This window comes from Pipistrellus kuhlii, unplaced genomic scaffold, assembly GCF_014108245.1.
Source record: "Pipistrellus kuhlii isolate mPipKuh1 unplaced genomic scaffold, mPipKuh1.p scaffold_m20_p_51, whole genome shotgun sequence".
NCBI classification, from domain to species: domain Eukaryota; kingdom Metazoa; phylum Chordata; class Mammalia; order Chiroptera; family Vespertilionidae; genus Pipistrellus; species Pipistrellus kuhlii.
Window position 1 is genome coordinate 850,709 of NW_023425553.1, and position 14,256 is coordinate 864,964.

Genomic DNA, 14,256 nt, shown 5'->3' on the forward strand with positions numbered 1-14,256 from the left:
TCTCTCTTCCTGTCTCTCTAATAATCAATAAAAACACATTTTTAAAAAGTATTAGTGGCAGGAAAACCTGTAAGGTTTAGTTTCACTTGTAAGGTGAACCCAGTAAGGTAAGAACTTAGAAAAGTCTGTATGTCTGTCCTTATATGGAGAACCCGAGAGACTTCCCTTCTATTCTTTTCTTCTTTTCCTCACTGTCTTCTTTTTTGTTGGAAGGATTGTATACCACAGGCAGGAAAACAGGGACAGAGAGGTCCTTAACGAGCAAAGCAACAGGAGGGGCAAGGAGAAGGTACCGATCAGCACCAGGGTCTTCCTTTTGAACGCAGGGAGCCGAACCACTTCCTCGTAGGAGATGACATCCAACTGGTCAAAAACTAGAGACAAAGGAAACCAGGCAAAGTTCATTTCCAGAGCCCAGGAGAAAGCACGCCCAGCGACTTCCCTGCCTGTGACTCTCCTGCTCCCGTCTTTATCCAGATCAGGACGGAAGCGTTTAATAAGTGCTATATCATTGCCCTAGCCCAAGCATGTCAAACTCACAGCCCGCGGGCCTCATGTGGCCCGCAAGGACTATGTTTGCGGCCCAGCCAATATAATGATATGTAAGAAACGTTTGAATAAAAATTTCATAACTTAAATTTTACAATGTCCTGTTAAACGTAATTATTAATAAAGAACTACAACGTTTGCTAATGACTGATGACTATAATCGTGGTGCATTCATTTCCCTTATGAGCTTTATGCTCAGACGCACCATTTCTTTCCACTAATACCAGCAGCGAATATTTTAGCAGCCGATGGCCACGTCTTTAGTCTTGTACTGACTTGTTTGGTGTGCACAACAGGAAATATTTCACTTTTGGAGAACAAAAAAAAAATAGGTTTATTTGCATGACGCTTATTAATTTGTGCAGTTATTCCGTGTCTGGTAAGTTAATGTTCAAGAAAAAATATTAATTTTTATTAAAATGATCTATTATTTCATGTGAATGATGACTCATGTATTTCAACCCTTTGTATTCAGCATGTCTCTATCAAAATAAACCTACGTTTCTATGAAAATAGAAGCTTTTGTTGTTTTGTGGCCTACACACATTTCAACCTTGGTTATTTGGCCCGTGCTAGCCTTTGAGTTTGACATGATGGCCCTAGCCGGTTTGGCTCAGTGGATAGAGCACTGTCCTGGGGATTGAAGGGTCCAGGGTTCGATTCTAATTAAGGACACATACCTCAGTTGCAGGCTCCTCCCCAACCTGGGCCCTGGTTGGGGTGCATGCAGGAGGCAACCAATTGATGAGTTTCACATTGATATTTCTCTCTGCCTTTCCCTCTCTCTGCCATTCTCTAAAAATCAATGGAAAAATATCTTCAGGTAAGGATTTAAAATAAATAAAATAAAGTGGCTATACCATTTAAAAAAATAAAAAAGTAGTATATTATTATTCATTTACTAATGGCCCAGTGCATGAAATTTGTGCAAGGGGGAAGGGGGATGGAGTGCCCCTCAGCCCGGCCTGCACTCTCTCCAATCTGGGACCCCTATGAGATCGGGTCTAAACCAGCAGTTGGATATCCCTCGCATAATCTGGTACTGCGGGCTCCTAACCACTCACCTGCCTGCCTGCCTGATCAGCCCTAACCACTCTTCCTGATGGCCTGCTTGCCCCCACCTGCCCCCTGCCCCCGCTGGCCTGATCACCCCCAACTGCCCCCACTTGCCAGCTTGATTGTCCCAAACTGCCCCACCTACATGCCTGCTCTCCCGCAACTGCCCCCCCACTGCCCCTGCATGCCAGCCTGATGGCCCCCAATTGCCCCCCTGCCTGCCTGCTCACCCCAACTGCCCCCTGCCAACCTGTTTGCCCCCAACTCTCTCCCCCTCCACCCTGCCAGCCTGCTCACCCCTAACCACCTCTGCCTCAGCCCAGCCACCATGCCTTTGATTGAAAGGAAGTCTGGAAGGTCTCCCAGTCTAATTAGCACATTACCCTTTTACTAGTATAGATTATCTACAATTTTCCTGAAAATCCATTTATAACATTAGTATATTATATTCCCAACCATGGCAGGTTAAAAAAAAAGCCAGAATGAGATCTGGGGAAGACAGCATGCTCTGGGGGTGTTCAGCACTTCCGGCTGGGAGTGCTGATGGAATGGCACACTGAGAAAGGTCTGGAAGGCTGCTCAGCTGCTTACCTGAGGGGTGAGGGTGATGAGTTGGTATGAAAAGGCCACTGGCCTTCCTTTATATGGGGTGTCCCCCCAAATGTATACACCCATTATAAAGACAGTGTTTGTTAAGATACATTTCATTCTCAACATTGAGCTATCAGCTGTGAAAGTGTGTCTATGTTTCTTTGGGGGACACCCTGTATATACTGGCATTGTCTCAGAGAACTTGGGGACATGAGTGTAATAAAAAAAAAGCAGAAGAGCCAGGTCGGCGTGGCTCAGTCGTTGAGCATCGATCGACCTATGAACCAGGAGGTCACAGTTCGATTCCTGGTCAGGACGCATGCCCGGGGTTGCAGGCTCAATCCCCAGTGGGGTATGAAGGAGGCAGCCAATCAATGATTCGCTCTCATCATTGATGTTTCTCTCTTTCTCCCTCTCCCTTCCTCTCTGAAATCAATTAACAATATATTTAAAAAAACAAATAGTAAGAAAAGCAGAAGATGCCCTGGCCTTGTTTGCTCAGTGGTTAGAGCACCGCCCGTGGACCGAAAAGTCGTGAGTTCAATTCCTGATCAAGGGCACATACCTCGGTTGTGGGTTCGATCCTCAGCCCTGGTTGTTCAGGAGGCAACCAATCAATGTCTCTCTCTCTCTCCCTGCCCCGCCTCCTCTCTCCCTTCTACTCTGTCTGAAAATCAGTGGGGGAAAAAAAAAAATCTTCGGGTGAGGATTAGAAAAAAAAAGCAGAAGAAATGGCACGCTTTCAGCATCACGTATGTTGCCCTGAGCAACACGCCCCCTGCCCTGTGCCAGGAGCCCGCAGGGAGGAGCCCAGGAAGTTCAAGGGCACTCACTTGCGCTGTGCTTGGCCAGGTACTTGTCTTTGTACTTCTTCTTCTTCCCGAAGGGGCTGCAGCTCGGGGCTTCACTGGGAGCAGACTGAGCCATACTCGCCACCCTCCTGGCAGGAAAGATGACCAGGACATCAGCGGAGGCCAGTGGGAGGCCCGGGTTCGCTCACCTGACAGAACCCAGTGACCCCCCCAGCCCGTCTATGCAAAACCTCCAGCCTGACCTGCTCCTTCCTGTCCCTGGCACTTGCCGAAAACCTTCATACCCTCTGCCAGCTGCTCATTCTCTGTGAGTCCCTAACACTCATCCTCTCTCTGTCTCTCTGCCCCTCTCTTAATAAAAAAAAAGTTTTACTAGAGGCCAGGTGCATGAAATTCGTGCATGGCAGGGGGCGGTGGGGGGAGGCTGTGTCCCTCAGCCCAGCCTGCACCCTCTCCAATCTGGGACCAGGATCAGGCCTAAAGGGGTGGTCAGAGATCCCTGACCTGGGACCCTAGAGTCCACAGGCTGACGCTCTACCAACTGAGCCAAACCAGCCAGGCATTTTTTTTTTTCTCTCTCGCCCCATTTTCCATGCACTGGCAATTTGCATAAAGGGCGTGTATTTACAATGTGACTGTTTCCTGCAGGGCTCAGGAAGGCACCAGCCTGCAAGGCAGGAGAGCAGGGAAGCTCCAGTCCCGGTGCTGCCACCTCCTTGTAGGGACAGGGAGAGCATCTGAGGAAACAGAGGCCCTCGGATGAATGAAGAGCTATTCGGGGATCCTGTAAAGGCCCACCAGCCCGGCCGGTGTAGCTCAGTGGTTGAGCGTCAACCTATGAACCGGAAGGTCACGGTTCGATTCCTCATCAGGGCACGTGGCCTGGTTGTGGGCTCCATCCCCAGTAGGGGGCGTGCAGGAGGCAGCCAATTGATGATTGGCTCTCATCACTGATGTTTTCATCTCTCCCTTCCTCTCTGAAATCAATAAAAATATACTTAAAAAATATATTTTTAAAAAGTCCTGCTAGCGCCGAAACCGGTTTGGCTCAGTGGTAGAGCGTCGGTCTGCGGACTGAAAGGTCCCTGGTTCGATTCCGGTCAAGGGCATGTACCGTATTTTTCGGACCATAAGACGCACTTTTTTCCCCCCAGAAGTTGGGGGGAAAAGTCCCTGCGTCTTATGGTCCAAATATAGCCTACACATATACTTTTAAAAAAAAGTTTTTTTACTTGCCCGGCTCTGTGTGGTCTCTGTGTGCTTGCCCGGCTCTAAAACGGTTCTAAATGCTGCTGTTTACTTTACAGGGTTGATTACATGTGTTTATGACTGTGATGTTGGGTTTTAATGCACATAAAATATTTTAGGACACTATTTGTTTCAGAATCTTTTTTTCTTCATTTCCCTTCTCTAAAAACTGGTGCGTCTTATGGTCCGGTGCGTCTTATGGTCCGAAAAATACGGTACGTTGGTTGCAGGCACATTGCCAGTGGGGGGTGTGCAAGAGGCAGCTGGTCAATGTTTCTCTCTCATCGACATTTCTAGCTCTCTATCTCTCTCCTTTCCTCTCTGTAAAAAATCAATAAAATATATTTTAAAAAAAGTCCTGCTAGGTAAGCTTATCAACTCATTCTGTCAGGGAAGCTGGGAGATTGGCATGGTTGAGAAAGAGAAACTACACGCAGGATGACAGGTTCGGGAAGCTAAAACACTACTGGTGACAGGTACGGGCCCATGCCACCTGCCAATGCCACCCACGGGAAAGCGGCTCACCATTCCTGCAGCTCAGGAGACGGGATCAGGCCTGCTGACTCCTTGGAAGAGCCTTCCACGCGCCCTTGCCACCAGTTACTGTCGTCCTTGTTGATGATCTGGATGATGTCCCCAGTAGCAAACTTCAGTCCCGCCTCCTTGCAAGGAATCAGGTTGTCCTTTTTGGGGTCGTAGTCGAACTGCGCTCGCATGAACATCTGAAAGAGAAGGCAAAGGGCAGCTTCAGGAGAAACCCCGGCATCAGCACACTTGATAGAAAGTTCTGCTGAAAATAAGTAGGGTCAGGCTCTAGCCGGTTCGGCTCAGTGGATAGAGCATCGGCCTGTGGACTGAAGGGTCCCGGGTTGGATTCTGGTCAAGGGTACATGCCCGGGGGCGTGCAGGAAGTAGCTGATCAGTGATTCTCTCTCATCGTTGATGTTTCTATCTCTCTCTCCCTCTCGCTTCCTCTCTGAAAACAATAAAAATATATATTTTTAAAAAAGGTAGGGTCAGAACTGAATGAATAAATCAGAGGCAAGAAGCAAGAATGGACAAGGGGGGGAGGGGGATGGAGAGGAGAGGGCAGGGCAGAGGAGGGGCTTGCAGCCAGTGTCACTCACCAGTTGAGCATCAACCCAGGAATCAAGGGGCCCCGGGTTGGGTTCCTGATCCGGGCACAGGCCTGGCTTGTAGATTCAATCCCCAGTAGGGGGCGTGCAGGAGGCAGCTGATGTATGATTCTCTCTCATCATTGATGTTTCTATCCCTCTCTCTCCCTCTCCCTACCTCTCTGAAATTAATAAAAATATATTTTAAAAAATACCGGGGATGTGCCCGCAACCAAGGTATGAGCTGCCTTTGTGAGGTGACATGTTTGTGGTTATTGGTCTGAGTTGATGGCCCCTTGACCCCACAACCCAGTTCTATGCGGAAGTTGTCAGTTACAAAGTATAGATAATATCTTCACCACAGAATTATTTGTTTTCTTCTCCTTTTATTTATTTATTTATTTATTTTTGTTAATCCTCACCTGCGCATATTTTTCCATTGAGTTTTAAAGGGAGTGGAAGAGAGAGGGAGAGCCAGAGAGAAGCATCGATGTGAGAGAAACACATCGACTGGTTGCCGCTCACACGATTTCTGACAGGAGGGGGAGGGGGGCAGGCAGGGATTGAACCTGCAACGAGGTACATGCCCTTGACCGGAATCGAACCTGGGACCCTTGAGTCCTTGGGCCGATCCTCCAACCACTGAGCCAAACCAGCTAGGGCCACAAAATTATTTATAAGGGTGAACTACTGGAAACAACCTGATTTTCCAAGAATGGGGGATTTAGTTAAGTTTTGATCATCTACTGAATGTATGACCACATACCTATAAAAATCAACGTGTAGAAGAATATTGAAAGCCTTTGAAAAATGCTGCTGATATAACATTAAATGAGAATATCGGTCAACAAAAACAACACCTAGCACACTTGATATATATATATTTTTTTAACCAGAGTGACGCCCTTTATTTTATTTTATTTTATTTTATTTTATTTTATTTTTTTAATATATTTTATTGATTTTTTACAGAGAGGAAGGGAGAGAAATAGAGAGCTAGAAACGTCAATGAGAGAGAAACATCGACCAGCTGCCTCTTGCACACCCCCTACTGGGGATGTGCCCGCAACCAACGTATTGATACATGCCCCTGACCAGAATCGAACCTGGGACCTTCCAGTCCGCAGACCGACGCTCTACCACTGAGCCAAACCGGTTTGGGCATACTTGATATTTTTTTAAAAAATATGTATTTATACATAATCTTCCTCGGGGAGGAAGATTAGGGGTGCATATCTAAGCCAAAGAAAGAAGAAAAATAATAAAGAGCAGAAACAAATCAGACAAGAGTTGAGAGGATCAACAAAGGCAAAAGCGGTTCTTTAAAGAATCACGAAATTAAGAACCTAGCAAGGCCAATTAAGAAGAGAAGAGCCCTAGCTCGTTTGGCTCAGTGGATAGAGCGTCTGCCTGCAGATAGAAGGGTCCCAGGTTCGATTCCGGCCAAGGGCACATGCCCAGGTTGCGGGCTTGATCCCCAGTAGGGGGCATGCAGGAGGCAGCCAGTCAATGATTCTCATCATTGATGTTTCTATCTCTCGCTCTCCTCCTCTCTGAAATCAATAAAAATATATTTAAAAAAAAAGAAAAGAGAGAAGATACCATTTCCCAGTAGAGATCCCAGAGCTGTTTAAAAGGTTATATGATTTTTTTTTTTTGCCGAAACCGGTTTGGCTCAGTGGTAGAGTGTCAGTCTGCGGACTGAAAGGTCCCGGGTTCGATTCCGGTCAAGGGCATGTACCTTGGTTGCGGGCACATCCCCGGTAGGGGGTGTGCAAGAGGCAGCTGGTCAATGTTTCTCCCTCATCGATGTTTCTAGCTCTCTATCTCTCTCCCTTCCTCTCTGTAAAATATCAATAAAATATATTAAAAAAAATAAAAAAAATAAAAGGTTATACGATTTTTATGAACAATTTCACACCAATACTTTTGACAAATCACTGGAAAAACACAATTTACCAAACGCAACACAAGAAAATAAAACTATGAACACTGATATGTCTATTAAAGCCTCTGAACTTGTCACAATAATCTGTAGTAGAAACTTCAAGTTATTTAACAAAATAAATAAACCAAACCAAACTCCTCCCACAATTCATCTGCCAAGGCCCCGTCCTGTCCGAGCTATTTCTCTCTTCGATGGCAGCATTGGATATGTTTTCACATGTTTACTGCCATGTGTGTTTTCCCTCCTAGGAATGAATTCTTCATTCTCCTCACCTGTTTTCTTCTTGGGATTGTGGAATAAGGAGATTACCCCTTTCTTTAGAATTCATTGCAAACAGGCAGCAAAGTACCAACCCTGCCGGTAGATGTTAGCTTAGTTCAGAGAGCACCAACTATATCTGTAAGATATATAGTTATGCCTGGCTGGCATGGCTCAGTGGTTGAGCATCAACCAATGAACCAGGAGGTCACGGTTCAATTCCCAGTCAGGTCACATGCCCGGGTTGTGGGCTTGATCCCCAGTAGGGGGTGTGCAGGAGGCAGCCGATCAGTGATTCTCATCATTGATGTTTTTCTCTCTCTCCCTCTCCCTTCTGCTCTGAAGTCAATAAAAAAAAATCTATTTTTTAAAATATTTTCAATACAATCATACCATTTCAATCACATCTCAACACTGGGCCTGAATCCTGCCATCACCACAACGGAGCACACCCACCTGTAATGCAGGAAGACGGTTTTGCTGGTTGGGAATTACTTTTAATGAGATGATTCCTTTGGTTTCTTTCTATAAAAAAAGAAAGGGGAAATAAATGTTAAGGAAAACGAACGCGGATGATTTGGGGTTTCATAAAGTCATCTCCCCCCTCAGAGTCCCATGTGTTTCTTTTCCCAACTGCCATTTTTAAAAAAATATTTTATTGATTTTCTACAGAGAGGAAGGGAGAGAGACAGAGAGCCAGAAACGTCGATGAGAGAGAAACATCGACCAGCTGCCTCCTGCACAACCCCACCGAGGATGTGTCCGCAACCAAGGTACATGTCCTTGACTGGAATCGAACCCAGGACCTTTCAGTCCGCAAACGGACGCTCTATCACTGAGCCAAACCGGTTTCGGCAAAAAATCAATAAAATATATTTTAAGAAAAGAGAAAGATAGTGAAATCTTGGATTATAATCATGGATTTGTATTTTTCTTCTTTTGGTTCTGCCAGGTTTTGCTTCCAGTACCTTGGAGTTCTGTCATTAAGGGTCTGGGCATTTGAGATTGGGTCATTTCAAGAGGCAGGATATGTATGGTGCCTGTTCTCCATCTTGGTCAGAACCAGAAGTCTACACTAGGAGTTTTGATGAAAGCAAATGATTTTTAACATATTTTTTATTGATTTCAGAGAGGAAGGGAGAGAGAGATAGAAACATCCATGATGAGAGAGAGAGAATCATGGATCTGCTGCCTCCTGCATGCCCCACTGGGGATCCAGTCCACAACCCAGGAATGTGCCCTTGACGGGAATCGAACCCGGGACCTTTCAGTTCACAGGCCGACACTCTATCCACTGAGCCAAACCGGCTAGGGCTGCAATCAAATTCTTAAAAGCCATGTGATTGTGGGCAAGTTTCAGAACTCTCCAAGGTTCCGTTTCCTCATTTCTGTCTCAAGTGAAAAAAACGCATTTTGGTTTTCAAATGACACTTCCTCCCGGGTTGCTGTTCTCTGATTCGTTTCCAGGCAAGTACCTAGCGTCTCGCAGTGCCCAGGTGTGGCTTCTGCTGCGGTGGCCAATGACACCCAACCACCCATGGCTGTTTTTTTTTTTTTTTTTAATTTAAAAAAATATATATTTTATTGATTTTTTACAGAGAGGAAGGGAGAGGAAGAGAGAGTTAGAAACATCGATGAGAGAGAAACATCGATGAGCTGCCTCCTGCAACCCCCGCCCCCCCTGAGGATGTGCCCGCAACCAAAGTACATACCCTTGATCGGAACTTGGGACCCGTGAGTCCGCAGGCCAATGCTCTATCCACCAAGCCAAACCAGTCAGGGCCCCATGGGTTGTTTAAAAAAAAAATGTTTACTGTTGCCCTAGCCGGTTTGGCTCAGTGGATAGAGCGTCGGCCTGCAGACTCAAGGGTCCCGGGTTCGATTCTGGTCAGGGGCATGTGCCTTGGTTGTGGGCACATCCCCAGTGGGGTGTGCAGGAGGCAGCTGATCGATGTTTCTCTCTCATCAATGTTTCTGGCTCTCTATCCCTCTCTCTTCCTCTCTGTAAAAAAATCAATGAAATATATTAAAAAAAAAAAAAAAAAGAATATCCCATTTGCTCTGCATAACAAATCCATGACATAAGAATAGGAGTTACTATCTTCATTTTACAGATGACTTGGAGACGTTAACTCACTTGCTCAAAAATCACAGGGCTAGAATAAAGAAAGGCAGGGATTCTGAGCTGTCATTACAGACCAATGCCTTCTGCCAGCCAGGCCAACGTTCTTTCTAGACAGATGCTCTGTGCTATTTGCCTTGTTTGAGAAGTTTACTAAATGCAAGCAGAGAACTCATTTCTTGCACAGGATAAACATTGCGAATGGTTTTCTCCATGAGATACAAATACTCGGACAGAAAGAATGAGGCACACCGACACCAATGAGGACAATGATATAGCAAATACCCACCATTGCCTTCTGCAGCTGATCTACCGAGTGATTGGTCACGTTTGTACCATTGATTTCTAGGATCTCATCCCCCACGTGAAGGGAACCTGCCGTGAAATGAAAAATCAGTCCACAAAAGAATCAATGTTCAACCCTGTAAAGCATATGATTGTCTAATCTCTACGCTGCAGACCTGAAACTAACATAGAATAATATCGAATGGAAACTAATAGAAAAAAAATTTTTTTGCGTAGAATAAATGTTCAGCCTGGCTGGTGTGGCTCAGTGGTTGAGCATTGACCTGAGAGCCAGGAGGTCATGATTGGATTCCTGGTCAGGGCACGTGCCTGGGTTGTGGGCTTGGTCCCCAGTAGGGGGCGTGCAGGAGGCAACTAATCAATGATTCTCATCATTGATGTTTCTAACTCTCTCCCTCTCCCTTCCTCTCTGAAATCAATTTTAAAAAATATTTTTTAAAAGGAAACTAGCCCTGACCAGTTTGGCTCAGTGGATAGAGCGTCAGCCTGAGGATTGAAGGGTCCCAGGTTCAATTCCGGTCAAGGGCATGTACCTTGGTTGCGGGCACATCCCCAGTAGGGGGTGTGCAAGAGGCAGCTGGTTGATGTTTCTCTCTCATCGATGTTTCTAACTCACTATCCCTCTCCCTTTCTATCTGTAAAAAAATCAATATATATTTTTTAAAAAGGAAACCACAGAAAAGAAACCATGACCTAGAGCACATGTGTCAAACACAAGGCCCGCGGGCCAAATCCGTCCTGCCAGGCCTTGCAATGTGGCCCGCACCGCGCTGTCATCACTGCACTCCGCTGCGTTTCCATCACAATGACAGTTTATGACTGTTCAGTAAACCATTCGGCCCGCGATTTAGGCTGGATTTTAGATTTTGGCCCCTTCTCTGATTGAGTTCGACACCCCTAACCTAGAGGATAGTATAAAATACAGAATTTTACACAATTCAACCATGAATGTTCTTTTGTTTCCCTTGAGGAATGTATCAAGGCAAGTACTTCATGGTTTGATTATCACACCCTCCCTGACCTCAGTACTCCGACAGCAGAATAAAAGCACCTTGCCCTTGCCCTGACCAGGTAGTTCAGGTGGTTGAAGGGCTGCACGTTTGATTCCCTGTCCGGGCACATACCTAGGTTGTGGTTACCATCTCCGGTCGGGGCATGTACGGGAGGCAACCAATTGATTGATGTTTCTCTCTCACATTGATGTTTCTCTCTCTCTCTCTCTCTCTCTCTCTCTCTCTCTCTCTCTCAACATGTCCTCGAGTGAGGATTTTTAAAAATAATAAAAATAAATAAATGAAAGCACCTCATCCTCAAACTTCCCTGTAATTAGAGATCCCACTAAAAATAATAACAATGTAAGGCAAAGTACACGGTTCTCCTCATTCGCCAGAAAGTTCGATATTTCTTTGTTGTTTAGTTAAAACCCCCAAATGTTACCTTATGGTAAAGCTCACCAGTATTTAGATTCTATGTGAAGAGTGCTGACCAATATTTGTGACACCCCAGATACAAAGCTGTACATAAAAGGGTAGGAGCTAATGTTTAATGTCTATTTGCTCAATTTAACTGTGAGCTCCAGGAGGTATAGATGGTCTGTTTTCTTCACTACTCTGTACTCAAATTCTAATGCAATGGGTTGTATACAATAATTGCTCAAATATTAAATGGGAAAATATTGGTATTCTATATAATAAAAGCCCAATATGCTAAGTGTCCGACCATTCGACCAGTTGCTATGACACGCACTGACCACCAGAGGCCAGACACCCAACAGGTAGATTAGCTTGCTGCTGGGGTCCAGACAATCGGGACTGGGTGAGATGGGCCAGACATGCCCTGAAGCCTTCCTTCAGTCCCTCCTTGGCCCCAATTGTGCACTGATGGGGTGGTCTGCACCCTCTCGCAATCCGGGACCCCTCAGGGGATGTCGGAGGGCTGGTTTCAGCCTGATCCCCTTGGGCCCGTGTATATAAATGGGTGTATAAGCACTGAGCAATTCATATGAAGAGTTTATCACTCAATTATTCTAAAAAGCCAGTTATTAAGCCACAAATAATCTTTTGGCACACATAAAAAAATGCTGGGTTTTTTGTTGTTGTTAATCCTTACCCAAGGATATTATCCTCCTTGATTTTTAGAGATATTGGAAGTGGAGAGAGAGACACACATCGATGTGAGAGAGACACATCAATTGGTTGGTTGCCTGCCACATGCAGGCTGACTGGAGGCAGGGATCAATCCTGCAACCGAGGTGCATGCCCTTGACCGGGAATCGAACCCATGACCCTTCATTGCCAGGACTGAAGCTCTACTACTGACCTACACAGGCTAGGGCCCAAAAATGCTCCTGGTTTTGAAGATTATAAGCTTCACGTCCCTCACCACTGAGGTGAGTGACACAATCTAGGAACCCCGCAGAGTACCTTGTCTGTGAATCATGCCGCCATGAAGAATCCTCGCCACCGTACAGGACTGCTTTTCGTTCAGCTTCAGTGTGATTCCCTGAAACAGAGACAACGGTGCAGAATGCTTTACTTTAAGCTCTTTCGGAGGTTATTTTGAAGACCATTTAAGGCAATTTTTATTTTATTTTATTTTAATAAATCTTTATTGTTCAGATTCTTACAATTGTTCCTCTTTTTCCCTCCATATCTCCCCTCCACCAGGTTCCTATCCCACCCTCTGCCTCCACCCCCCACCCCGCCACTATCCTCCATAGGTATACGTTTTTAAAAAGTATATATTTTATTGATCTTTTACAGAGAGGAAGGGAGAGGGATAGTTAGAAACATCAATAAGAGAGAAACATCGATCAGCTGCCTCCTGCATACCCCCTACCAGGGATGTGCCCACAACCAAGGTACATGCCCTTGACTGGAATCGAACCTGGGACCCTTCAGTCCGCAGGCTGATGCTCTATCCACTGAGCCAAACCGGTTTCAGCAGGTGTACACTTTTTGTTCAGTCTCTTCCCGCACCCCCACTCCCCCTGCTGAGAATTGTCAGTTCACACCCTTTCTATGCCCCTGATTCTATTATATTCTCCAGTTAATACTGTACATCAGATTTTTTATTCCCTTGGTTTTTAGATTCACTTTTAGATACATATTTGTTGTTCATAATTTTTATCTTTACTTTTTTCTTCTTCTTCCTCTTCTTAAAGAATACCTTTCAGCATTTCATATAATTCTGGTTTAGCGGTGATGAACTCCTTTAGCTTTTTTTTTTTTTTTTTTTAATGTATGAAGTTCTTTATCTGACCTTCAATTCTGAATGATAGCTTTTCTGGGTATAGTAATCTTGGTTGTAAGGCAATGTTTCAGGAGAAAGATTTTGCATCTATACATGGGGTGCTCCTCAACTAGAACGGCATGAAGCCTGCATGGAGGAGGAACTTGAGATGGAGACAGACTATGTGACAGCTGGCTGCTCCCCTAACTCAGCTTCTGAGTTTCCTCTTGGGGCCCAGTGACGTATGTGGTTGAGAGTAAGCAGCGGGTAAAAGGACAAGGGGTTACCATAGGCTCCTCGGTGACCTTCTCGAACTGGATGAGTCGCACCTTCCGCATCTCCTGCCCCTTAGCCTGGGTAGGGCTACCCGGGGCAGCAGGCCCATCGGTATACATGTCCTCGGTCACGGCATTCAACTGGTGCTTCACGGCCTGTCCCATCAAAACAACAGAGCAATGTGTGAAGTAAGCAGCAGAGATCCCCCCCACTAGGTCAGTCTGTAATAGCAATTCTAAAACCCATGGCCGGCCGGTGTGGCTCAGTGGTTGAGCATTGACCTGTGAACCAGAAGGTCACGGTTCGATTCCTGGTCTGGGCACATGCCGGGTTGTGGACTTGATCCTCAGTAGGGGGCGTGCCGGAGGCAGTCAATCAATGATTCTCTCTCATCATTGATGTCTCTCTCTCCCTCTCCCTTCCTTTCTGAAATTAATAAAAGTATATTTTTAAAAAATTAAACCCCAAGGCTCTGACAACCAACAGTGCTGAGTTTGGCATCCAATCTCTTTGAATTTATGCGAAGCTGTCTGGAAGCTTTATTTAGCCAACTTAATAGACATGTTGATTCAGCTCTCTGCAGAAATATTAATGTGTTTGATTTGCAGGGTACTGCCCTGCTGGGAGGATTAAAAAAGGAGAACACAGCCAGGAAAGCTGTGATTTCTAATGCACATTGGGCCCCAAGAGCTCCTGGTAAGGGGCTGTGTACTGACATGGGGCGCGCGCGCGCGTGCGCACACA

General features: G+C 45.7%; 1 protein-coding gene across 1 annotated transcript in view; it reads right to left on the bottom strand.

Moving 5' to 3' along the window:
- The window catches only part of MPP1 (MAGUK p55 scaffold protein 1), a 39,158-nt gene that overhangs the window by 5,993 nt on the left and 18,909 nt on the right, over nucleotides 1-14,256 (bottom strand). Inside the window, exons 2-8 of the mRNA XM_036415755.2 lie at nucleotides 13,524-13,667; nucleotides 12,429-12,507; nucleotides 9,989-10,074; nucleotides 8,034-8,102; nucleotides 4,782-4,978; nucleotides 3,030-3,136; nucleotides 294-374 (exon numbers count right to left, since the gene is read on the bottom strand). Coding sequence (XP_036271648.1) covers nucleotides 294-374; nucleotides 3,030-3,136; nucleotides 4,782-4,978; nucleotides 8,034-8,102; nucleotides 9,989-10,074; nucleotides 12,429-12,507; nucleotides 13,524-13,667 — 763 coding nt within the window. The remainder of the gene's footprint in view (nucleotides 1-293; nucleotides 375-3,029; nucleotides 3,137-4,781; nucleotides 4,979-8,033; nucleotides 8,103-9,988; nucleotides 10,075-12,428; nucleotides 12,508-13,523; nucleotides 13,668-14,256) is intronic.